At 62.3% G+C, this 25,550-nt stretch overlaps 2 protein-coding genes across 3 annotated transcripts; one reads left to right on the top strand and one right to left on the bottom strand.

Moving 5' to 3' along the window:
* Positions 1–375: 375 nt before the first annotated feature.
* CIMIP2B (ciliary microtubule inner protein 2B) lies at positions 376–5,178 on the top strand. Of its 2 annotated transcripts, none has more exons than XR_011558385.1 (7): positions 376–506; positions 986–1,185; positions 1,505–1,650; positions 2,172–2,347; positions 3,455–3,658; positions 3,807–3,908; positions 4,130–5,178. XR_011558385.1 is itself a non-coding variant. In XM_070743682.1 (7 exons), exons 1-6 carry the CDS (start codon positions 436–438, stop codon positions 3,902–3,904), a joined length of 819 nt encoding a protein of 272 aa, XP_070599783.1. In that variant the 5' UTR covers positions 376–435; the 3' UTR covers positions 3,905–3,908; positions 4,130–5,178. The 2 variants fall into 2 exon arrangements, 1 of the variants encoding a protein (XP_070599783.1); XM_070743682.1 differs by having other exon boundaries at positions 2,248–2,347.
* RUSC2 (RUN and SH3 domain containing 2) lies at positions 5,104–25,077 on the bottom strand. The gene is given in 29 exon segments (XM_070743683.1): positions 5,104–6,042; positions 6,499–6,657; positions 7,025–7,122; positions 7,124–7,252; positions 7,254–7,637; positions 7,639–7,668; positions 7,670–7,830; positions 8,230–8,276; positions 9,078–9,183; positions 9,347–9,521; positions 10,523–10,555; positions 10,557–10,600; positions 11,125–11,268; positions 11,511–11,652; positions 11,655–11,697; positions 12,511–12,569; positions 12,572–12,619; positions 12,621–12,698; positions 12,700–12,762; positions 12,764–12,868; positions 12,871–12,906; positions 12,908–12,979; positions 12,982–13,121; positions 13,124–13,291; positions 18,166–18,223; positions 18,225–18,455; positions 18,457–18,852; positions 18,855–20,143; positions 24,990–25,077. Coding segments are annotated over 28 exon segments (4,551 nt in total). The 5' UTR covers positions 20,070–20,143; positions 24,990–25,077; the 3' UTR covers positions 5,104–5,855.
* Between the last annotated feature and the right edge of the window lie 473 nt (positions 25,078–25,550).

Below are 25,550 nucleotides of genomic sequence, written 5' to 3'. Positions count from 1 at the left end.
GAGTCCGGGGGAGGGTGAGTGGGGGCTGCCCTTCTCTGCTCTGCCCCAGGACCCTCCAGCCTGCCCGCCTCCCGGCCTCCAGGGCTTCTTTCCCTCCTGTGGCCTTTGTGCCCCCAGAGCCTTGCAGGCGGCTGAGCCAGGAATCCTGTGGGGCAGCCCTGCCAGTGTGACCCTCCCGGAGGAGGAGAAGGGGCTACCCACGAAAGGCTGGGGGCAGAACTGAAGGCGGCCAAAGTCTGCCTCCCCCCCTCCTGTGCCAGGCTCAGCCCCGGCCTTTGCCCCCCCCCCCCTCCACACACACACACCACCTGGGGAACGCCTGCCTGGCGACAGTCTCCCAGGGCAGCCACAGCAGCTCCCTCCCCCTGGGCTCCTCCCCACAACACACGGCAGAGCCTTCCCAACCGGGGCTCCTGTCAGCCGCTCTGCAGCTCGATGGCCCCGACCGCGTTTGCCCCCAAGCTCAGCCCGGTCCTGATGACCCCGGAGCCCCACTTCCTCCCTGGGTAAGAGCCGGGCCCTCTGCCCCCCCTTCTCTGAGCAGAAGCCCTCGGCCCGGCTTTGGGGCAGCGGGGGCACCGAAGGGACGAGCCCCCCACCGGCAAGCAGGCAGGGCGCGGGAGGGGGTCTCTTCCAGGCACGCAAGCAGCCCGCCGCCCACCGGGGACAGAGCGGCGGGGAGGTGCGGGAAGCTGGGCGAGCAAGTCCTGGAGGGGGGGGGGGGCAGATTCCTGGCGTGTCCAGAGCACCGGAGGAGCCGCGCTGACCGGGGGGGAGGGAAGAGGCTGGCCCCCTCCCTCCGCCCACGGGGACCCCGCAGACACCCTCCCCGGCCAAGAGGGCGGTGGCGGGCGGGCTCTGCGCCCCGGCTCGCGGGCAACTTCAGCCGGTCCCGGAGCTTAGCGGCGCAGGGCTGGGGGCGAGGGGGGGGGCGCAGAGGAACGGGAGCGCTGACGGGGCGAGGGGGGGTCTCCTGTCCCCGCAGCTACGGCGGCTACTGTCCCCGCTACAAGTTCGCCCTGGGCCAGACTTACGGAAGGCTGACCTCGCAGCTCCTGGCCGCCCCCAGCCGCTCCGGCCGGCTCCTGCTGCAGCCCAACTGCGCCCTCCGCGCCCCGAAGGAGCGCCCGGGGCCAGGCCGGCGAGCTCGGGGCAAAGGCTCCAGCGGGGTCCCCGGCTACACCGGTAAGTGGGCGCTGCTGCGGCTGAGAGGGCCACGCGGGTCAGCCGAAGGTGATGGGGGGAGGGAATAGACCTTCTTCGGCCTCTTGCAAGTCCGAGCCCTCACCCCCATTTTTGAGCACTCCGCGACCCCCTTGCAGAGGGGCCAGAGGCCCCAGTGCCAGCAAGCCACGCCTCCCTTTATCTGGGGGGGGGCGGGACAGGGTCAGCAGCTGGGGCGGCCCAACTGCCTGGAGCAGAGGACCCGGGTACGGACCGCTTCCTGGCTGAGAGCCCAGAGCCCCGCGCCCCCCCTCCAGCTCTCCGCGGTGTCTCCCGGCAGGATTCATCCCCCGGGCGCAGCACCACTTTGCCAAGACCTACGGGGAAATCTGCAGGGAGGCCTGGCTGGAGTTTGCCCCCGAGCAGGAGCCGGGACCCCGGGGGGGCCAAGCCCGGGAGGGGACCGGAGCCCCCCAGCTGCGAAGCGTAAGTGGAAGGCAGGGCAGCTGGGAGCCCTGGGGGGAGGCCGGCGGGGGGGGGCTTCCAGAGCCTGTCCTGGAGGAGGGCTGGATCCCCTCACTGGGGGGCTCTCCTCCAGCCCCGTCCTGTAAGGGGGAGAGGGGCCGGGCACGGCTGGCTGTCCCGAGGCTTGGGGCAGAAAGAGAGACAAAGAGGGGACCAGCCTGAGCTTCCCCTCCCCTCCCTCCGCAGACCCAGCTTCAGGGGGGCATGGGGGGGGCCTCCAGTTTACAACTTTCCTAGCATCCGACTATGGGTCCAAAGCTCCCTCCCTCCCTCCTTCCCCGATGCCTTTCATTTCATTTCATTATTTTACTATATACATATAATTATTATTTATTATTTTATTCATTTTATTTATTTATTTATTTATTCGTCCACATCCGTATAGATGAGCATAGACAGATGGGCGCTGGGGAGAGCGAAGCGTTGGGGGAGGGGACGGAAGGGCCTCCTGAGAGTGGCCTCTCTCTCTCTCTCTCTCCCAGAGCAGCAGGGAAGAGACCTCTGCCAGGTGCCCAGCGGCCTCCAGGGTCTCACCTGTCCGTCTCTGCTCTGCCCCAGCCTCTCCCTGCCCTGCCCACGACCAGGACTCCTGCCGCCGCCCCCCAGGCTTTCAGCCCCCCAGGAACGGACCTTGCAGTGGAGAGAGCCTTCGTCCCAGGTCAGGCTCCAGGGGACTCGGGACCCCCGAGGGGAGGACGGAGCGGGGGACATCTTCCTCAGTCTCACCGGAGAGAGGCTCAAGTGCCCCTCCCCACCAGCGCAGAAGAGACCCCCCCTGAGGGCCCCCTCCCCTTCTTCTGGCCTGGCCCCAGCCGTCGCTCCCACTGCCCCCCTTTCCTGGCTGCCACAGCGTAGCCAGAGCCAGGGCCGCAAAGCCTCTGTGGGGCTCCCAGGGCTGGGGTGGGGGGCTTGGGGCGCCAGGCAGAGCAGTCGGAGGCAGCCGGGGAGCGGAGGGGCTTGCAAGGGAGACCCCAGCAGAGGGAGAGGGAAGGCGGAGGCACCACTTAGAGCAGGGATGGCGAACCTCTTTTTCCTCGGGTGCCAAAAGGGTGCGTGTACGTGCTGTTATTGCATGCGCACGAGTGCCCACATCCATAACCCAATGCCCCCTGCACATGCACGCATACCCCCTTCCCACTGTCCTGCCCCCCTGCGCATGTGCGGACCAACCTCACCCACTCCCGTTTCCCGGCTTCCGGTGCGCCGGCTGGGCTCAATTCTTTGCTCCTCCCAAAGGCTCCAGAGGGCTTCTTGGAGTCTGCGGAGGGCGAAAACCGCCTCCCTCGCTCCCCCACAGGCCCCTCGGAGGCCAAAAACGCCCTCCCAGAATCCCCAAACAAGCCCAAACACAGCCGGCAGGTGCACACATGCGCGCTGGAGCTCAGAGAGGGCAATAGCTGGTGTGCCAGCAGACAGGACTCAATGTGCCCCCTGCAGCACCCCTGCCATGGGTTCGCCATCCCTGACAGTGTTCTCTGAGAGGCCACGTGTGTGGGAAGGGGCCAGGTTGCCTTCGGAGGAAGAGGGTCTCTCGTGGCCATCAACCAGGGGGGGCCCATTGTATCTGTGTTTGGGGGCTCAGAAGCGAGAGGGTCTTCTGTCCTAGGGGGGAGCTGACAGAAACACCCGACTGGCTGGAACCATCACCAATCAGCCAGTGCTGAGCCAGGAGTGCCCGCCTGCAAGGGAGGGAGGGGGGCTGGGCTCCCTTGCAGGAGGGTCCCCGAGGGTTTAAGCTCCCCCCCCCCCGGTCTCCGCCCCACAGGATTCACGGGCTTTGTGCCTCGCCTCCAGTTCCTGATTGGAGCAAGCTACCCGGTTCTTGCCCACCGGGCGATGGTGGAGTTTGAGGAGATGATGCAGAAGACGGGGCCGGACTCTTCCCAGAGGGGGGGTCCCCTCCCGCCCCTGGCCAAGACGTACCCCACAGATAGGGGTCTCCTGCCCCACTACAAGGGCTATGTGCCAGGTGAGTGCCCTGCCCCCTTTATCTCCTTCCCCCTTGGGTCACCCCTCTCTGCCAAGCTCTGCCCGGACCTCGGGCGCCGATGGGATTAACTGCGGCTGTGGGCTTGCCCACGGCGGTCACTCCTTTCCCCCCCACTCTCTGAATGCAGGTTACAAGTTCCAGTTCGGACACACCTACGGTCACCTCACCCGCAATGCCCTGGGCCTAAGCACCCTGGAGAAGCAGGTGCTGGACGTGACACAGTAGAGGAGTACGTGCCTCCCTCGCCGGGCGGTTCTGGGTGGGCTGGGGCCATGCAAAGCAGGCCCTGTGGGTGGGTGCCCCTTGGCCATTCCCCCTGCTCTGCCCAAGGGGAGCTGCCCCTGGACAACCCTTTGCAGCACTTGACTCCCACTCCCAGAATTTCTCAGCCGGGGGGGGAATGGGGAGCCGGGCTTGGGTGAGGGGCATTAAGGCCTTTTGCCCCCTCAGAAACAAGCGATGTCCAGCCAGCAGGTTCTCCTGCCCAAGCAGCCTATTGAGAGAGCTGAGGGCCCGTTTGATCCCAAGAACCCGAAAGAGACCGGAATTCAGCTGCCCATGTGGACCCGTCGGCACACCCATCGGACAGGGGTCCTGCCTTGCTGGCGTTAGATCCAGACCACCCGCCTTCTGCCCCCCTTTGTCCGTCTGGCTGATAGCCGCCCACATGGTGCATTGGGGGCACGTAAAGGCCAACCTGCCTTTTTTGGGGGTTCCTGAATGGTCCCCTCAAAAGAGTCACCACCAGCTCAGCAAACTCCTTCCAAAACCATGCTTCTCAAATAGTGGGGCGGTTCCCCCTGGGGGGTCACGGAGCGATGTCAGGGGGGGCGTGTGACCCCAGGGATCGTGCTGTTTTGGCCGCAGGGAGGAGGGGGTTTTTGCACCGAACAACAGCACCCAGCAGAGAGCCGGAGATGGGAAGTGCAGATCGCAAAACCTTCAGAGACACCGTGGAAGAAGGTTGAACAGGGACGCAAAGAGGAGGAGAGAGACGGAGATAATGAGACAAATGTAAGATGAGGAAACAGGACGATGAAGCGTAGGTAGCGCTTGGCTTCCTTGCGACTGCGGTGGGAGGCGAGGGAAGACCGGCGTGTTTGCTGTGTCCAAAAATGTTGCCAGTGGACGGCAGGAAGCCAAAGGAATCAAGGCCTCCCTTAAACACACGACACCCCAGTCATGCTGAGAAGTTTTTTCAGCAAACACGTCTCGAAAATTGCAAACAATCGTCCCAGAAGAGACATGGGGGGGTGGGGTGTTTGCGTGAAATGTTTACTTCTTCCTGGGGGGCGGGGGGCGTAACAGAAAACAATTGGGAAGCACTGTTCTGAAGGGAGCCTCCAGAGGGCTCTTCTTGTGTGGGGGGGAGAGGGGGGGCAAAGAAGCCGGGGGGGGGGAATCACCGGGCTGCGCCAAGGGAGTTCATAATCAGCACCTTTTTTATTAATACGTGTCATAAATAAAGAAATAAATAAAGTCGAGACACCCTGTTCTAACGCCGGAAGTATAAATTAACGATGGCGCCACCCTCACAACACCGGCAGGACGGACGCCTGCCTCCCCCCTCCCGGGGGTCCTTGGAGGGGACAAATACTGACTGGCACAGGCTGTGGGGGGAGCCCCCTTCCTCCCCACCCAGGCTCTGGCCCCTCCCCCACAAAACCTCCTCCCCATCAAATGGCATGAGGTTCCTCCAACACCCACCCAACCTGTCCCATGGGGGGCCCTCTCCTGGGCACCCTTCTGGCCTCAAAGCCCCCGCCCTCGGTGTGAGAGCCGGCCGGACACACTCTTCTCCGACTGGTCAGCTGCTCCTGCAAAGACCGGCCGCAACCGGCTCCGTCTGCACGCAGGCAGAGACCGTCCTGCTCCCACCGGCGTCTCGCCCGCCCCTCCCTCCCGCCCTCCCCCTGCCCAGCATTAATACAGGTTAGCACGCAGCCCCCCAAGTCCGGAGCAGGCCTTCTGGGGTCCCGGTGGCCCTTCACAGAGCCCCCGCTTCAGTTTGGACAGGGCGTGGGGGGTACCATGGACACGAGGAAGGGGAGGGGCGCATGCACAAGAACGTTTGGCCACAGGAGGAGGAGCACCACCCCCTCGTCCAGGGCGGGCAAGAGAAGCCGGGTCCGTGGCTGAGTCTCGGCAGGTGAGGAGCTCCGGGGCCACCCGCCCGTCAGTAGTCGGCATCCTCCGGGTGGGTGACGTACATGATGGGCACCAGCCCGCTCTCGGCTCCCTCCCGGCGGCTGCACCGGAGCCAGTCAGCGTCCACCCTGCTCAGCACCCGCAGCACGTCTCCCCTCTGGAAGCTCAGCTGGCCGGCCTCCGTGGCCACGTGGTGGCAGAGGGCCTTCACCGCCCTGGGGGAAGAGAGCGTGCCCACAGGGGTCGGGAGGGCACTTACCCACCCGGCCTGCGCCCTCTGCCTCCCCACCTGCGTGGGTGGCGGGGGTCTTGGGTCTTTTATGGCCTGCACAGAGCTGCCCCCACCCGTTACGAGTCCTGCTGGCTGCAGGGGAGCATCTGTGTCCCCCCACCCCCGCCAGAAAAAAAATCCACCCCCTGCCGCTTCCTCCGCATGCCGTTCTCAGGCCCTCACCCTGCAGGGGGGCTCTTCCGCTAACCCTCCCTGAAGATGCCTGCCAACCAGAAGCCCCTCCAGGCCAGGAGGTCCCCCCCCGTCACAGGTGCGCTGCCCGAAGAGTTGGGGACATGCAGTGCCTCCCTGCAGTGAGGCCCATGCCAGACGGGGCTGGTCCAGGGCCCAGCAGCCCCATAGCAGAGCCAGGCCACTACGGCCCTCCAAGCACACTCACCATGGGGCACCAGGGAAGGCCCTCCTGTCCGATGGCTGACCTTCGGCCACGGGCAGCTGCTTGGGTGCCGCCTCAGCCTCTCGCCACCCACTGGCGCCCACCGTCTGGGCCACCAGCTGGAAGACAGAGCGATCCAGGCTCAGCCAGCCGGAGGGCAGCCTGCAGAGAAGGCAGCGGTAAAGGCCGGGGCAGCGGTGGGAATGGCCAGCTATGGGGGCTCTGGTGGAACCCCCACCCCCAGCACGTCCCTTGCCAGTTGAGAGGGCTGCTGCATCCCCCCCACCCCCTCCAGGCTCCGCCCTGAGCAGCCAGGCAGCGCAGCCCCCCATCTGGCCCAGCTCAGCTCACGGTGGTCCACAGAGGAAACTGGGATGGCCCCAAAGCGACTCTCGACCCCCCCCCCTCAGGGTGGGCCACCAGGACCCCTCCGCCCTGCCCACAGCTCAACAAGGGGGCTGCAACCCTCCGATTCCTCCCCTCTCCCCTCCCTCAGCAGAGCCGGAGCCCGACCGCCAGGGGACGCTACCTGTTGGCCTGTTTGGGCCCCTTGGGCGCCTGGCGGGAACCGAAGAGGTGGGCCCACTTGGGCTGGCCACTGCTGGGGTCGTGGGCGAGGGGGCCGCCCCTCCTTCCCTGGGGGCGGGGTCACCTGGTCCTGCTCCCTGTTGTGCTTCAGCTCCGCCAGCACGGCATCCGGGGGGCTGCCCATCCAGAAGGGCCGCCCCTTCTCCTTGCTCTGCTCCGTGGCCGGGGGGGCCCGGCTTCCAGGGGGGCTTTGCCTCCTCGCCTGGGAGGCCCTCTCTGACTTGGGGGGCTTCTGTGGGGGGTTGGGCCTCCGCACCCTCCACGACCCCCTCCCTCGGGGGAGGCGGGCCCTTCCCACCCTCTGCCGGCCTGGGCCCCGCCCTCTTCCTGCGCTCGTGGGGGGCCAGGCGGGCAGCCCCCGGGGAGCCCTGGATGTAGACCTGGGAGCTCTGGCTGAGCTGCAGCCACCAGCTGGCCTGCCGGTCCTTCTTCCGCTCGGGGGGCCCCTTGGCCGGCTCCGCTGCTCCCTCCGGGGGGGCCGGGTCGCGGGAGCCCTCGCGGGTGCGCATGAGCTGCAGGGTGGAGTGGGCGGAGAGCAGCAGGCCCTGCTGGCCCGCGCAGGAGCTCCTTCTGCCGCTGCTGCCCGCCAGCCCCCCTGCAGCAGCCGGTGCTCGAAGAGGAGGTCCAGGCCGAAGGGCAGCAGCGAGAGCGGCTGGAGCAGCAGCAGCAGCTCCTCGAAGAGGCCCCGGCAGGCCCCCCGGGTCAGCGGCAGGAAGCCCGTCGGCTGGTAGTGTGCCTGCAGCACATCTGGAGGGGGAGAGGGAGGGAGGGCCCCACCTGTCACCAGGGGCCCCAGGCAGCCCCATCCGGGCCCTCAGAAGGGGCCCCGGGCTGCTGAGTTCCACCCACCACGGGGCCAAGTGTGGAGCTTCTCTGCTGTGGGGACTTCAACTCCCAGAATGCCCAGCTAGCAGTCATTGGCTCAGGAATCCCGGGAGTCAAAGTCCACAAGGCATAGAAGGGCCCGCTTGGCCCAGCCCCGATCTACCCACCCCCCAGCCCTGCCCCCCCTTGGCCTCCCTGCCCCCTTCCAGGAGTTGCCGAGGTGGTCAGGAGCCTTCTGAGGGCCGGGCCACCGCCTGGGCAGACCCTGACCCACCTCAGCGGACGGCCTTCCCCCACTCCGGTCAGGAGCCAAGGACCTACCCTCGTGGTTGTAGAGGTGGTTGAACCAGAACTCCAGGGACCGGAGGCTGTTGGGGGAGAAAGCAGAGCGGGTGGAGCATCTGGACACGGCTGCGTTGCACAAAGAACCAGCAGGGGACTGGGGCCGGGCCTGCTGACCACAGTGATATAGGGTGAAGCTGCTGGCTAGGAACCGGGAGGTGGCGAGTTCTAGTCTTGCGGGCTCAGGCAGGAAGGCCAGCTGGATGACTTTGGGCCGGCCCCTCTCTTTCAGCCTACCTCACAGGGCTGTTGTTATATTAATAATTAATAATAATAATAATTTATTGGATTTGTATGCCGCCCTCTCCGTAGAGAGGGAAATGTGTGGCGGGGCCACTAGGTATGTTTTCAGCCTTGATTTAGACCAGTGGTTCTCAACCCTTCTAATGCCTTGACCCTTTAATATAGTTAATATAGTTCCTCCTGTTGTGGTGACCCCCAACCATAAGCCTAGCGCCAATTCTCCCAACAGAGCTTGAAGCTGATTGGCAGGAAGATCAGAGGGACACCCCCACTTTCAACACCTGATTGGTCGGATTGTAGTAGCCTGCAGGGCTGCACTCTAACCACTGCGCCACCCCAGCTAAAGGAGGCTCCTCCGTCCGTTCCCGGGGTCGGCCTTTGCATTCTGGCACTCTCGTTGGTGGACTTCAACTCCCAGAATTCCCAGCCAGCACGGCCGGGTCAGAGACCATGGCTGGCTGGGGAATCCTGGGACTTGCCCCCTCAAACGTGGCGAGGTTGAGTAATGCGGCTTCAGGAGGGCTGTCCCCCTCATGCTGCCCCCTCCCCAGGGGCAAAGCAGCCCCCCCGCTAGCCCTGCCTACTTGAGGAGGCCGAAGATGAAGGCGTTGAAGCGCATGGTGTGGCTGGTGAGCTCCGGGTACTGGCTGACGCGGCTGTAGAGGCTGTGCAGGACCTTGGTGGCGGGCCCTGCGGGAGGGGATGGGGCGTCATCAGAAGGGGGCAGGGTCCCTTCAGGCATGGGCTGTGTGCGCCAGCTTCTCCCTCCGGGGGAGGCCCACAGGCCCAGCAGGGGTGGGGGCTGGCCGTTGCCCGGAGGTAGGAGGGCAGGCCGGAGCCCAGAGCCCCTTACCCAGCTGTGTGGAGGCCTCCACGATGCTCCAGGGGAGGTTCCGCCTCTGGCCCACGATGACGTCCAGCACGTAGGCCTTGAGCCCGTCGCCCAGGACATCCCGGATGGCCGGACACAGGTACTTCAGGATGAGATGCCCCACGTTAGGGCTCACCGAGCTGTTCCCCAGTTTGGCCTGCAGGAGAGAGGAGCGGTCAGAGTAAGTTTCAGAGATTCCTGATGACGTTCCGGTGAGGTCCCACTCGTCCTCTTCAGGCTGGTGCTTTCGTCCTTGTGCTCAGGCGGACACAGCGTGGTCTGAGCTGCCTGTCTATCTGCCTGTCTGTCCATGGTGCCCAATTCCCTCGGGACACAGAGCGTCTCAAAACAACAATAAACACGAATGGATATAAAGGCATTTCAATTTAACGCCCTCGCAGTCGTCCATATGTATATTCGTGGGCCGACCTTGCTAATAACCCCCCAAGGCATGCCAGACCTTTACGGCTTTCCAGAAGGCCGACAGGGTCAAGGTGGCCTGGATCACAGGAGAGTCGTAGCAGCCACAGAGAAGGCTCTGTCCTGTGCACCTGCCAGCCAACTGTTTAGCCGACGGGACCCGAAGAAGACCAATCCTGTTGGGATCTCACTGGTCACTGGTAGGTATGCGGTAGAAGGCGGTCTTGAAGATTCCCTTCCCTCCCCCACCTCCACAGCCCTCCCCCCCAGGTCCAAGCGTTTCCCCTCCCCCCTCCTCCCTGCAGGGTTGGCAGAGGCCTCAGCAGGTTTTTGGGGTGGTTGCTGCTCTTTTGAAGGACCTGCCAACTGTCCAGTGGGGGAGTGGGGACCCTCCAGGCAAACCCCGCTGGGCTCGGCCCCGGGGGACAGGAGAGCTTTCAAGGGAAGGGGGGCGGAGCGGGAGGACAAGCCCTTGGCCACAGCAGTCCGGTCTGGTTGCCCACAAAGGTCCACCATGCTTCTTCATTGTTACGACCGGCCTGCTGGACTTTCCTGCTCACCTGCTCACCTGTCCCGGGGCAGGTCCCCCCCCCTTGTCCAGGGCATTTCCCCACTTCCTGCCACCTTCCATTGTCCCAAGGTGGCAGGGCCACTGGGACACACCTTAAAGGGCCATGATAGGGGAAGGTGGAACGGAGGCACTGAAGGGAAAGGAGGCCAAGAGGAGAGCCAGCTCACCTTCACTCCAGGATCCCTGCTGGTCCCAAAATGGGGCCACAATGAGGTCCACGGACATGTTGATTGCTTTGACCAGACCTGCTGGGCAGAAGGAAGAGAGTGGGCTGAGCTTGCCCCTCCCCCGAGCAGACCCCTCGGCCCCTCCATCCCATCCAGGACTGTGGTGGTGGGGGCTCTTTCTGGCTCCAGAAATGGGGGGGGGGGATATTCTGTGTCAAATGATCCCTCCTCTCTCTTCCTCTCAGCTGAGAGACCCTAAAGACCCTTCCGTCCAGATGCCCACTGCAGCCACGCCTTGCCTGCCACACGCATTGAATATGCTGCCCACGCCTAACATTTGTGGGGGGCCTCCCTGACCACACCAGATTCCTACCCTGTCTGAGGATCCTGTCCCAAGCCCCCCCCACCCAAAAGACACGTTTCTGCTCCGGGCAACGACTCTCCAGCCAGGCTGCCGAGGTCGGAGGGCGCCACAGGCCGAGCCTTCCTCACCGCCCTCCATCCTCTACCTCTGCTGGGAAGCCCCCCCCCCAGCACATATGGAAGAAACCTTGGGAGGGTGCCAGGACCCCCCTCGTCCTCCCCCCGCCCAGGAGACCGACCCTTCTTCTGCAGCAGATCGACAGAGACGGACTCGGTGTTGCCGTCAGGGGAGAGGCAGAACTCGGCCGGGGGCTTCTCGGCCAAGGAGAAACAGTCGGGGAAGAAGTCGGGGAAGCCTGGCTGCGTCTCTTTCATCGCGAGGCCTGCAAGACGGGGGGGGGGGGGAAGAGGGGGGGGCACGGCACACCCACCTGGTTACTTGGCTGGCCTCCAGACAGCCTCACATCAACCACCTCCGTCGTAGACCCCCGAGGGACCCCAGGCCAGGCTGGGGAAGATACCAAATGGGGGAGGGAGCAGGGGGCACTGCTGCCCCCCCCTTCTGACCCATGGCCCCGGGGGGAGCCAGGGAGGGGGAGCCTGCAACGGCCGAGGCCCCACCCACCGTGGAGTCTGGCCCCGGAGTGGCCCACCGGCATCTCCAGCAGAGGGTTCCTCCAGGGCGCCTTGCCCTCCGGCTGCTTCCAGTCCAGGCGGGCCGCTCAGCCCGGCCAGCTCCGATCCAAGCCCAGAGGGTTCCTCCGCCTGGGTACTCCCGCCACTTCAGGGCTTGCAGAGAGAGAGGTGGTTGGCTATGGCCACAACGGGGGGGGGGGGGGGGGAAGCCGAGACAGACGGAGGAGGAGACAGAGACAGGCAGCTGTCAGCAGAAAGGCAACAGCAGCAGCAGCGGGAAGCATTTGAGGCAGGTAAACACACACACACACACACACACACAGCACGCAGGGGAGCAGCCTGGCCAGCGCCTGGTGGTGTAAGGGGAGGTGGGGGGCGTGGAGGAGGCCTTGCCTACCCAACAGAGGCCTCTACCACCCCCTCCCATTTGCTTCGGGTGACAAGAGTGGCTGATGGAGCCCTCCCCTCCCGGCAGGTGGCCAGAGAGGCTACTTCCGGCCTCTTAAGGTCCATGGCTGTGGACTGATACATTTTCAGGCTCCCTTATAAACCCTCAACTACATGGGGTAGAACAGAAACGCCTCCGCCCCAAAGTTATTTACCTGTAGGACGGACACATTCACGGACTGTTAGTACTATGTGCATAACTACTTGGGCTTGGCAATATAGAACACAAACCAGCAATGTGTGCGTACATGTATTGCTTTAGGAACCAATGTTACGGACTGCCACAAGGGGGAGCCAGAAGCGTGATTCTCTCTCTCTCTCTCCGCTATTCTCTGCTAGTTTATCTTGGTGACTATGCTATAGAACTTGGCATTCAAATGAGGGTTTAATGTGTTTGTAGTCTTCGGAGAGGGGCGGCATACAAATCTAATAAACTAAACTATAAACTGTAGGCTGAACAAGTGAGCTTGTAGTACACACAAACACACACACAACAGGTGTCACGGGCATGCCAAGTTAACCCTTTCCCTGCAATGCCCCACTTACCATTGAGGGGCCGGGGGATGCCAACGCCAGAGGAGCTGAAGCTGGCGGTCCTCGCTGCCCCCCGATCTTCCAGTGGGGGTCACTGTGGCTCTCCACTCTGGACAGGGCTCCAGCCACTGGACATCAACGGCAGGAGGGAGCCAACGGGGAGCCTGTCCTTGGCCAGTGGCGCAGGGGGGGCCTGCTGGGGGTTCCTCCTTCTTGGCCACAGGGGAGGGGCTCTCACTCTGCTTGTGCTGGACACCGGACACCAGACGTCCCTGGGGGGGCACAGCTGCCGGCAGCCGGAGAAGCTCTGGTGCTGGGCAGGAGGTTGGCCGAGGCTGGGCAGGACTTGCTGCGTGGGGGGCTGCGTCTCCCGGGGTGGGCGAGCAGAAGGAGGACCCCCCGCTTGTGGAAGGAAGGCACGTTGTTGTTGTTGCGCACCGGAGAGTAGCTGCCCAGCGGGGAGAGGCGGGGTGGTCTCCGGGCCCCGGCCCCCTCTTGGCATGGCCATCGCCCAAGGAAGCCGCTCCGTCCGCAGAGCGCTGGCCTTGCCCCACCGGCCCCTCGGCAGAGGTGGAGGACTGGGAAGCAGAGGAGGGAGGCCGGGGGGCCGGAAGCGAGCGGCAGCCGAGAGGCTGTAGAGCTGGGAGAGGCTGGAGGCCAGGTGGCTGTGCAGGGCCCGGCTCCTGGCTGGCTTGGGGAAGTGGTGCTGGAAGACGAAGGGCTGGATGGGCAGGGTGGTCGGGCGCTGGTCCTTGCTGTAGCGGACCACCCTGCCGTCCGCTGCGCCACCTGTGGGAGGGAAGGAGAGCAAAAGCGACACTGCCCAGCGGATGGACAGATGGACAGGGGCACGGCTGAGCCCAGCCCTCCGCACTGCTCGGCCCGAGGGGACGGCATTCTGGGATGGGGAGGGCACTGGAGGAAAGGCCAGAGGGGGACGTTCTCCCTGAGGCAGGGATGGCGAACCTTCTTTCCCTCGGGTGCCAGAGGAGTGTGCACGTGGGCTATCACACATAGGCGAGTGGCCACACCCATAACCCAATGCCCGGGGAGGGCAAAAACACCCTATCCCACCCCTGGAGGCCCCCTAGGGGCCAGAAAACGGCCTGTTTCCCAACTTCTGGTGGGCCCAGTAAGGTTGTGTTTCGCCCCCCCCCGGGCCCAAAGGGACGGTGAAAATGCCCTCCCGCATCCCCCCCCCCCTTGGATGGCCCCCCCAGAGCCTCTGTGCGAGCCAAAATTCAGCTGGCCGGCACACACACGCACGTTGGAGCTGAGCGAGGGCAACGCCTCACATGCCAGCAGATATGTGCGGCTGTGTGCGGTTTATTATCTTTTGCTACTTTGTGTTGTATATATGTAAATAATACTTTGTTAAATACAGTACTAAGTCTGTGTCTTTTACTGGCTGGATCACACAACTACACCACTGCAATAACTCTGCTGTGTGTGTGTATTTCGCACAAGGCTGCACCGAGACAGACTAACATTGGTTATGGGCCCAGTGGTGGCAGAGTGGACTGTAGTTTGTTAATGTGGGGTTTGATTTGGCCAGCATTGTATCACAGTTAGTATTTACAGTTAGACATACTAACAGCTCTGCAGACCCCACCTGTGCCCCCCGTGCCATTGGTTCGCCATCCCTGTCCTGAGGTTCCTCTCCCGGACCCTGCCAGGTAGGGAGACACCCCCCCCCCAGGGAGATATTCCCCAGCACGACAGCTCAGGATGCCAGGGGAAGAGGCTCAGGACGGGCCTCCCCTGGGCCCGAACCAGAATTCGGATTCAGAAGGGCAGTTCGGGACCCCTGCCCGCCTGCCAAGCTGTCTCCCCCCTCTTTGTGACAGGGGGACATGGGGAGGCATCCTCAGCCAACAGGGGGCTTCCCACTGACGCAACTCAAGCAGGTGGACAAGGGAAGCCTCGATTTCGGAGCCCCTCCCACTCCCCTCTTCCAAACTCCCAGGCCTGGGCCTTACGGGTTGCGTTTCTTAGTTGGGGGTCTCGGCATTTGCCCTGTCACCTTTCGTTATGTGAGTTCATTTCTCCACCCTGTCATAAAACTGCTCTGAGTTTTCATTCTGTGGCCCTGGGGGTCAGTTTTTCCATCCTAATTCAAACAATTCATTTAAGAATAAATAAAAAATGTAGACGCTTTGCTGAACTTTCTCTATATCTTGTCTGTCAAAATGTAGACTTGGGCTTCCTAATTTCTTATCCTGTCCTCAGAGAAGAAAACCCCCCCAGCCCCCCCCCCCCCAGGGTCAAATGTTTCCACTTTCATTTTCCAAACAATGTCTGGGGGAATGTAAATATATTCCGGTCACTTTAACATAATGTGTTCAGTAAGAACCTACAGACAGTATCATAACGTCCGAGCATTTGCTTTGCTTCCTTTCACAGGGTCAGCTGCCTTTCTCTTTTCGCTAAATGTTATTTGGTCCGAGAGTGTTAATTCTGCCGGCCTGGTTTCCTGGGAGTGAGAACTGATCTGTAATGGCATTTTGGAACATTCGCCCGTAGGAGCAACCCAACTGGGACTGGCAGAGACTTGTGGCCGTCGGAACTCCCAACACTGCGAGACGTTCTCGGAGACGGACGAGGCTGTCAAAGTAGTGACGACGCTAGAAACTTCCCGCCCGCCAGTCTTGCAAGAGGCACCAAGTGGGAACAGGCAAAAAGTTCTTTTGTGACCCCCCCCGCCCCCACTGTGAATTCACGAGTGACAGTCTTGAGCCGGGTCCAAGGGAGCTGGGACCAAGCCAGGAACGGACAGTCTTGGGAGAGGAAAGCGGGAGGTCCCAGAGGCTTCCACTGTGAAATTTGACAAAGTGTCCAGTGGTTCTGTGTGGCGAATTCGGCCGTCCTTCTGGCTGCCCAAAGGGAAGCCCCCCTCAGCTGTGCAGCTGCCCTCAGGAGACGAAGGGGCCGCTGGAGGGACCTGCTTTGGTTAGAGGTCAGGGAGACAAGACCGGCCCTTGTGGGTCGCACCAGATTGGGTTGCCAGGCGTGCCCAAGCAGCAGCCACCTGGCCCAGGGCGAAAGCGGCCAGGCGTTTCGATGCTGACCAATGAAGCAATGGTCTCTCATGGTGAAGACGAAGGACGGGCAACTGACGATGAAGTTATGGAGAGGCCTTAAACCAGGGGAGTCAAAGTTGTGGCATCCCACTGTTGTCACGCGATGCATCCTGACTTCCCCACCATTGGATAAACCAGGGTGGGCGTGGCCAGCGTGTGACGCACAGGCCGTGACTTTGACACACCCCCCCCGCCTGCGACCAAACGCAGGCGCCCTCCACCCCAAAAGAAAGGACAGAAGCTCAGAAATAAGAAAGGCCCCTGGGCAGAGCATGAGGTTGGTCTATGTGCCACGGCTGCCATTGCCACAGCCACCTTCCTAGATGCTAGCTGGGTCACCAAAGAAGAGACTTGTAGCTGACCACAATAAGGTCAAGAGGGGATACAGGTGACACACCCGGCCATTTTTGGTGATATGCCTGGCCTCCGTCTGGACCCTCTGGAAGCCTCTCAGCCACCCAAAAATTGTGCAAGTGTTCTCATGCGACTTTCTGATGCTCCCAAGGCCCTGTGGTGGCAGGGCCTTCTTGAGGGGCTTCAGAGGGTCCAATGGGGGCGGGGTGTTATTATTATTATTATTATTATTATTATTATTATTATTATTATTAATTAGATTGGTAAGCCGCCCCTCTCCATAGACTCGGGGCGGCTCATAACAGTGATAAAAACAATACATGGTAACAAATCTAATAATTAAAATCTAGAATAACAGTTTTACATTAAAAGAAAAAAACCCCAATAGATAAAATACATACACACAGTCATATCATGCACAAAATCAACAAGGGGGGGATGTCTCAGTTCCCCCAGGCCTGATGACAGAGGTGGGTTTTAAGGAGCTTACGAAAGGCAAGGAGGGTGGGGGCAGTTCTAATCTCTGGGGGGAGTTGGTTCCAGAGGGCCAGGGCCGCCACAGAGAAGGCTCTTCCCCTGGGTCCCGCCAAGCAACATTGTTTAGTTGACGGGACCCGGAGAAGACCCACTCTGTGGGACCTAACTGGTCGCTGGGATTCGTGCGGCAGAAGGCGGTCCCTGAGATAATCTGGTCCAGTGCCATGAAGGGCTTTATAGGTCATAACCAACACTTTGAATTGTGACCAGAAACTGATCGGCAACCAATGCAGACTGCGGAGTGTTGGTGTGACATGGGCGTATTTAGGAAAGCCCATGATAGCTCTCGCAGCTGCATTCTGCACGATCTGAAGTTTCCGAACACTTTTCAAAGGTCGCCCCATGTAGAGAGCGTTACAGTAGTCAAGCCTCGAGGTGATGAGGGCATGAGTGACTGTGAGCACTGACTCCCAGTCCAAATAGGGCCGCAACTGGTGCACCAGGCGAACCTGGGCAAACGCCCTCCTCATTGATGTATCTTTTCTTTTATGTTCACTGAGAGCATCTGCACCAAAGACAAATTCCTTGTGTGTCCAGTCACACTTGGCCAAGAAAGAATGCAATGCAATTTTTATTTCTATTTCCATTACAGTGATACCTCGTCTTACAAACGCCTCGTCATACAAACTTTTCGAGATACAAGCCCAGGGTTTAAGATTTTTTTGCCTCTTCTTACAAACTATTTTCACCTTACAAACCCACTGCCGCTGCTGGGATGCCTCACCTCCGGACTTCCGTTGCCAGCGATGCACCCATTTTTGCACTGCTGTGATTCCCCTGAGGCTCCCCTCCATGGGGCACCCCACCTCCGGACTTCTGTGTTTTGGCGATGCTGCAGGGGAATCCCAGCATTGCAAAAACGAGCACTTCGCTGGCAACGGAAGTCTGGAGGTGGGGTTTCCCAGTGAGGGGAGACTCAGTGAAATCGCAGCATCGCAAAAACACAGAGGTCCGGAGGTGGGGTTTCAAGGACTTCGGTGTTTTTGCGATGCTGCAATTTCACTGATGCTCCCTTCGCTGGGAAACCCCACCTCCGGACTTCCATTGCCAGCGAAGCGCTCGTTTTTGCAATGCTGGGATTCCCCTGCTGGGATTCCCCTGCAGCATCGCAAAAACACGGAAGTCCGGAGGTGGGGTTTCCCATGGAGGGGAACCTTAGGAGAATCCCAGCAGTGCAAAAACGGGCGCTTCCGGTGGCAAAAGGGGGTGAATTTTGGGCTTGCACGCATTAATCGCTTTTCCATTGATTCCTATGGGAAACATTGTTTCGTCTTACAAACTTTTCACCTTAAGAACCTCGTCCCGGAACCAATTAAGTTTGTAAGACAAGGTATCACTATATTTCTATTTCCATTATTTCTATTTCTTTTCTATTCCTGTTCTATTCAAATTCTATCTAAAATCCATCTAACCTTCTCATCTTGACCAACTTGGGGGCTTCTCCTGCAACGCCCGGTGCCCGAGGATGGGCCCTGGGCATTGGTCATCTGGTCATCAATCGCTGCAGAAACTTCCACGCTCTTCCGTGTCAACAGCCAGGGAATAGCTCTGGGCCCCAACCTAGCAAGCTCTTGGGAGCAGTGTATTAACAGAGGGGCTTCTCCTGGCCAACCCCCCCCCCCCTCATTTCCATCCTTAACTGGCTGTGAAAAAGAGGCCACTGGGCATTCAAGGGCAGGGGGGGGGGCTTACCATCAGCTCGGGCTCGGATGTCCTTCTGGCCGAAGATGCTGCTGCCACCGGCCCCCCGACTCTGACACCGCAGAGAAGAAGAGCTGTCCGTCCTCCTCTTGCCCACAAGTGGACACCTCCCTGAAGCCGAGGGCTTTCCTGGCGTCTTCGCCTTCGGACCGTGCCAACGGCAGGGGTGGGAGGCTGTGGCTGTGCCGCTCCTGGCTCTCCAGAAAGACGGAGCTGTCCCTCTGGCCCTCGGGGATGGGCGAGAACTCCAGGGACGAGTCCTGGCTGCTCCGAGTGGGGGGGCGAGGAGCCGTTCTTCTTCCGGCCCTTGGCCAGCTCCGCAAAGGAGGTGACCCGCTTGGGAGGGGAGCTCTGGAGGGCCAAGGAGGGACTCTCACTCAGCTTGACCGGACAGCTCAGCATGCGCTCTAGGGAGCCCAGCCGGCCGGAGGGGCTGCGGTCCAGGTGGCGGTCATAGCTCCGTGAACGCTGCCTGCCTCCGGCCAGGCTGGGTGGGGAGACGTTGACGTAGACCTGTCCTTCGATGGCGTTCTTCTCCAGCTCCTCCTGGGACTCCTCCCGGGAGCCCTCCGTGTCACTCTCCTCGGGTCTCTGGAAGAGGTAGTACTCGGTGGGCTGGAGGGGGCTGCCCCTGGCCTGCTCCTCGGAGCAGCTGGTGATGGAAGAGCCAGGGGGGGCTTGGGGGAGGACTGGGAGGACAAGTCGCACGTCACCAGCTTGTAGTAGTTCTGGGTGGCCACCACCAGTCGCGCCTGGCTCTGAAAGCAGGCCGTCAGGTCGGAGCCATCGGACGGGCACGGGTCGCAGAGCGGTGGGTAGGAGTTGCAGTTAGCATCCAGGACAGGGGAAGAAGGGTGGTGGCAGCCGCAGGACTTTCCGGGCCCCTCCAGGTCCTGCAGCTCTCCGGGCATCTTTGATTCTTGGGACGAGGAGTGCAGGTCAAGGTAAAAGGCAGCCATGTCCGACTGGCTGCCCGAGGAGGAGTCGCAAGACAAGGGGCCCGAGTTCAAGTTGGTGTGAGGGTGGCCGTGCCGCCTCTGGTAGAGGGTGCTGAAGTTGACCAGGATGCCATCGGAGCTGTTGCAGGAGGAGTCGCTGACGTAGCCCATCTGCTGGTCTAGGGGCTCCGACTGGCTCGAGAGGCTGTAGCACCGGCAGCGCTGAAGCTCAGAGTTGGAGCAGCTGCATGTCCGGCTACGGACGGCCTCCGGGTTGTTCATCAGGTCGTCTGACTCGCTGGCCCACTCCTGCTCCAGGGAAAGGCTGGAGGGGTCCCCACGGTGGCAGCTGTACTCGTCCAGCTCCATGCATTCTGCCGCTAGGGGGCCCTTGTCCTGAGCCTCCTCCTCGGTTGCCAGGCCAGCGCAGCCCTCCGCCACGTCTACCCGGTGGCTGTCACCCCAAGGCCTCACCACAGGGCTGCTCCCATGCAGATGGAAGGGAGGCAGCGCCGGCTCGTGCAGGCGGAAGGTGGACCGGCCCTCATGCAGATGGAAGGACTTCTGCCCCGGGTCGTCCTCGCTGAGATCCCAGGCCTCACCATCCCTCAGCAGGAAGGGGTTCTGGCGCCGGGGTGCTGCTGCAGGGGCAGCCAGGGTGGAGGAAGGGCTCTGACCACCCGCAGGCTCCTCTTCCGGAGCCCCGTCTGAAGCTCTGAGGAGGCTGCTGTAGACCAGCGAGTCTGCCTGCAGGAGGGCCCTCTCGGGGAGTGAACTGGTCCGTCTGACCCCCAGGTCGGAGGGAAAGAAAGGGTTGGTGCGCTGGCTAATGCTGCCGCACTGTCGATCCGGGATCTGGCAATGCACCAGTGGAATATGGTGCACGATCAGTGTTTCTCCTGTCAGTTTGGGGGGGCTATCCATCTTCGGTCCCATTCGCCAGGGCACCTGTGGCATTGAAGCTACCCATGGAGGGGACCTGCGAGACACAGCAGGCTGGCAGAAGACGTCTCCTCAGGGCAGCCCAAGACCTGGCAGAGGCAAAAACAGCAACCAGAGTCACTCAGGGCACACCCAGCATCCAGCAGCTCTCCCCACCCCCGCCCATACCTCGGAGGACGCCTGAGCAGCCCCTGCTCAGGACTTTACAACGGGACCTCCCACAGGGGACGGGGACAGGCAATTCTGAAGGGCTGTCTCCCTACAGGAGCCTCACCAAGCATACTCCAACTTGTCTGGTGCCTCCCTTTCACACAGGGCAGGGTGGGGGCCTCAAAGGCTCCTCTGGTGACTCTGGCCTGGGAGCAGGCGGGGTCTTGGGGACCAGTGGATCCATCTACACTAGTGTCATGGGTTAGACAACAACCCAATCCCGGCCCAGCAAGGGAGAGATTGGGGAGCAATCTGATGGGGTTGGCATTCTCACAGGAGGGAGCACAATTGGTGTGTTTCTGTTAGTATTGAAGTGACGGGAGGTGGGAGCCCCACAGGGAAGACAAACGGCACTTGTGGGGCTCTTTGCCACAGGAAGAGACGACGCTTCCCTCTGGAAACCCTTCAAGAGAGAGAGGCCAGCGGGCCACAGCAGCAGGTCCACTCCTCAAGGGGCATGTTGGGGGAGGGGGGCGACTCACAGGCCCTAGCCCATAATAGCAATACAGCATTTAAGGTTATGTATTGCTCCACAGCGATTTTACAGCCCTCTCTAACTGGCTCACAGACTCCGCCTCTTGCCCCTAACAATCTGGGTCCTCATTTGACCCCCCTCGGAAGGACGGAAGGCTGAGTCTCAACCTTGAGCTGGGGGTCAGCTTCGAACTGCTGAACTACAGCTAGCCGTTGGCTGAAGAAGCCTGCAGCGCTGCGCTCTAACCACTGCACCACCCTGGCTCTTAGGTGGAAAGGAGGGAGGGGGGAATAGCAACAGCATTTAGACTTATATATCGCTGCCTCGTGCTTTGACAGCCCCCTCTACACGGTTGACAGAATCAGCCTCTTGCCCCTAACAATCTGCCCTTTATTTATTTTTTTAACTTTTTTTATTATTTTATTTAACATACAAACATTTAAACATCATACAAAACGACATTAAACATTTACGATTTATATTTGACCCCCGTCGGAAGGACAGAAGGCTGAGTCCACCTGGAGCCTGGTAGGATTTGAACTGCCAAATTGCAGTCAGCTGGCAGTCAGCAGAGGTAACCTGCAGTACCGCAACCCAACCACTGTGCCACCCTGGCTGATGGGCGCCACAGAGACAGGAGGGGAGGAGCTGTCATGTGCCCCCCCTGGCCAACCCGTCTTCAGGAGCTGCCCCCCAGCCAGGAGTGGGTCCTCAATGCTTTGGCTACCGGTCCGGGGGCCCATGTCAGGCGCATGCGCAGAAGTGTCCCGGGCGGGTGGGGGGGACGTGCTGGGCAGACCCTCCCGCCACCTCTGCCACCAGTTTGGGAGAACTGGGCCAAACCGGGAGAAATAGAGTTGGAAGGGACCTTGGAGGCCATCTACTCTAACCCCCTGGCCAAGCAGGAGAGCCCCTAGCATTTCGGACAGGTGGCTGTCCAGTCTCTTCTTGAAAGCCTCCACTGATGGAGCACCTACAACCTCTGGTGGCAAGCAGTTCCACTGGTTAATTGTTCTAAGAGTGTGGCCCTGCAGGCTCCTTCAGCTGACTGCTAGCTGTAGTTCAGCAGTTCAAATCTCCCCACCGGCTCCAGGTTGAGGCTTGGGGCCCAGAGGGTTGGGGGCATTATGTGCTCACTCTCTGCAAACCGCCTAGAGGGGGCTGGAAAAAAGCACCGGGAAGCGGGATATATATCGGTCTAAGCGCTATTGCTGCTGCTCTTCTCGCCGTCACCTCCCAATTAGTTTCCAGCCATTGCTTCTTGTGCTGCCCTCGAGGGGGGGAGGGGCCACGGAGCTCAGGAGCAGGCAGGAAAAATCCCCTGAAAGGCCGTTCACCTGCCACAGGGAGGGGCTGAGGGGGGGTGGCAGGCGGGAGGAGGGTGCAGGGGTGGAGCCCAGACTGCCCCCCCAAGCCCCACCGGGCCCCCTGCTGCTGGTGTCACCCCAATAGGGCTGGTGGCGGCAGCCGTGGGCACCCGGCCAGCCCCCTTGCCAAGAGCCCCTCCAGGAAACAAGCCATTCCTCACGTGGGGCGCTGGCTGCCCCCTCGATCCTGCCTGGCCGTTGCCTGCTGACCAACCTTCAATCTGCTGCCCCCCCCCCCAGCCAGCCCAACTCTGCCGGGCACCCCCTTCCTTTGGCCTGCAGGCCCCGTCTGGGAAGGGCTCTGCCGAAGCCTTAACCACCTCAAGATGGGGGGGGGGGGGTTTCTTGGCCTTTTTGCTTAATCAGGCCCTGTCATCATGGACACATATATCCTGGTCAGCCACCCTGAGCCCCTTCGGATTGGCCGGCAGAGAAGACAAACAAGCAAACAAACAAACAACTCCATTTTGTGGAAACAAGACCCAAAATCCAGCCAAGCACAAAGGGGGGGGGGTGTCCAGCAGCCCCCCCTCCACCTTCCATCTTCCAAGGAGTCCTCGCCTGCTTTCTCTGTAGGGTGCCAGGGGAGGGGGGTGGCTGCTGATAGCTCTGGATCCATGGCTGTCTCCCCACCCCCCGTACTAACCCCACTGCTTGGCTTATGCTGGGGCTCCAGAACTGCCCATCCAAGGGGGAGGCCTTTCTGCCCCCCCAGCTCACCTGAAGGCCCCCAAGGCCCAAGGGATGTGGTGGGGGGAGGTATTCCAAGCAGGTTGCTGCCTCGCACCCCCTTCTGCTGCTGCTCAGCCCCCCCCCCCCGGCTGCCCCCCCCCCCAATTTCAACATGGCAGCTTTTTCCTCTCGTTCCCCTTGTTTCTCTCTGGAAAGCTCGGCCCATTCGGCCCATCCGCTGCTCCGGCCCCTGGGGAAGGCCGGGAGGGGAAAGCTGGGCAAGGCCTGGCTGCAGAGGGAGGGGGAGGGAGGGGGGGCTCTGCTCCAGCCTCCTCAGTGGAGCCTTTCAAGCGGGAGGGGGCCCTGGGGACGTTCACACCCTCCCTGCACCCGATTCGGTCACTGGGCAGAGCACAAAGCCTAACATCCCTCCTGCGAAGGCTGCCCCCTCCCACACGGCCACCCAGGAGGGGAGGGGCACCTGCTTTCTCCCCAGAGCAGGAGGGGGCATGCAAGGAAGGAGAGTCCCCCACCTCTGCTGGAGAGCCCTCAAGAGGAAGCTCTCCCCCAAAGATGACACAACGGCCCCTCCCGCCTCCAGCCACCTAGCAACACCATGGCCCCATGGGCTGTCTTGTCCTCCTGCCTCCCCCAAAGGTCCCCCCCCCAGTCTCTCTCCACAGGGCCAAGGGAGGGCAGCCTGGGAGGGGCAAGCTGGCTCTCCACCAGCCCCCCCCTCGTGGAATCAGGCGAAAGGGCCGCAGGCTGGACGTGCCTTGGATACCAATGAAGGCAGGGAAGGCTGGCCCAGCTGAGGGGGGGGGGCTCCTGTCACTGCTGACCCAGCTTTGCCTCTCGGGAAGGTCGGCAGCATTGCTGTGGTGCCCAGTGGATTCCTCCCCCCCCCGCCCTTTCCTGAGCCCCCCAGCAAAGGAAGCGCGGCCTGGCTCAGAGCTCCAAGGGGAGGCTGGACGGTGGGCCACCTGCAGCCCCCCCCCATTTTCTGAAACCTTCCTGATGCATCTGAGCAGGCCCTTCAACCACCAACCCCCCCCCCAGCTCCCCTGGCAGGGCAGAGAAGCAGGAAGCAGCGCCCCCCCCGTTGGGGCCAAGTGGGCTCAGGTGCAAAAAGCCCAGCACTGGGGGTGGGCAGTGCCAATCAATCAGCCCCCCTTCACAGTCCAACCCAGGAGTTGAAGTGGGGGGGCTGAGGAGGGAGGGCAGCTCTTTGGCTTCTGAGCCAGGCTGCCCCCCTGCCCCTGACATCCCCACTGGCACTTCCACCTGTGGGGGGGGGGGCAGCAGCAGGGCGGGCAGAGGCCTTCAGGCCCCTCTGGCCAGTGGTGGGGCCTGGCAGGGTTTGGGGGCCGGGTCTGGACCAGAATCTCTCTGCGTGCAGCTTCCAAAGGCTGGGAAGAGTCTCACAGGGAGGAGGGGGTGGGATGGGACCCCCTAATTGGGGAGCAGGGCCACAGCTGGCCCCTTTGCCCCATTCAGGGCTCCCCACTGGCCCTTCGCTGGCCCACTCGGCTCACACAACACCCTCAACACTAACACAGACCTGCAAAGGGAAATTCCTTCAGACTTCCCGAATTTTGGGGGGAAGGACAGAGGTCACCACCTCCAGAGAGTTTTCGCCTCAAATTTCTAGAGTCGCCCACAAACCTCTCCTGGTGGTCCCCCCCCCCACGTCCCAACCACACCCAGCTGAGGTTCTTCCTCAGGCGAGATTCCCGGAGCCCCCTTGCTGGACGGAAACTTCGGGGAAGCGGGACAGGCGCTCCGGGCCAAAATAGCGGGCCCCAACGGCGACCGGCTGGACGCTGCGACCCCCGCAAGGCAGAAGCGAACCCGGCCGGACGCACCCAGGTGACAGCCCTGCAGGACCGCCGAGGCCATCGAGTCCAGCCCGCGCCCCGCCAGCCCCTCCCGCCGCCTTCGGCCGCCGCTCAGCCCCGGTCCAGCCGCCCTAGGCAGCCCATGGTCTCCGCGGCCGGCCGAGCAGAGCGCAGAAGACGGGCCGCTTCATCCCCTCTTGGCCGCAGCCCCGCCGCGCCCTCCCGCCCTCCCTCCGTGGCTCCTCTGGCGCAGCATCGCCCTCCGCGGGCCCCGCGCCGGACTCCGCAATGGCGGCGCAGACACGCCCTGAGCAGCAGCGCACAAAGGCGGCCGCCGCCACAGCAGCCCCCCGCCCGCCCGCCCACCGCTCACCTCGGCCCGACGCCCCCGACCCCGCTGCCGCCGCCCGCCGCCTCAGCCGGGCATCCTGGCAATGCGGCGGGGCTGCGCAATCCCGCTCCGCCGCCCCCGCCGCCGCCGTGACGTCGCCGCCCGCCCGCCGCGCAGCCTCGGCGGCAGAAGGGAGGCTCAGCCGGGCCCGGGCAGCGCCAAGGCGGGGGGAGCGGCGGGGCTGCGGCCACCGGCGGGGGAGGCGGGCGGCGAGGAGGCTGCGGCGGAGCTCGCGAAGCGCCCCGCACGACCCCCACCCCCGGCTCTGTCCCAAGCGGGCTCCCCGGGCGAGGGACGGAGGCTGGCGGTCAGCCTGGCCCAGCTGGAGGGACCCAAGCGGGGCCGGACCCATAAAAAGGGTGCCCGGGATTACTCGGGACTCGTCCAAGCCTCCGGGGGACCCTCGGCCTCCCATCGCTGCGCAAGCAAAGTTGGGAGGGCAAAACTCCCGGTGCCTCTCAGCCGCATCTCACGCAACCGACAGCCGGAGGGAAGGAGGCCCAGCGGGGAAGACAGGGGGCGGAAGGTCAGCTCCGGCCAGGC

This window comes from Erythrolamprus reginae, chromosome 2, assembly GCF_031021105.1.
Source record: "Erythrolamprus reginae isolate rEryReg1 chromosome 2, rEryReg1.hap1, whole genome shotgun sequence".
NCBI lineage: Eukaryota > Metazoa > Chordata > Lepidosauria > Squamata > Dipsadidae > Erythrolamprus > Erythrolamprus reginae.
The sequence above is the reverse complement of the archived record's forward strand: the minus strand, read 5'-3'. Positions and strand labels throughout refer to the sequence as shown.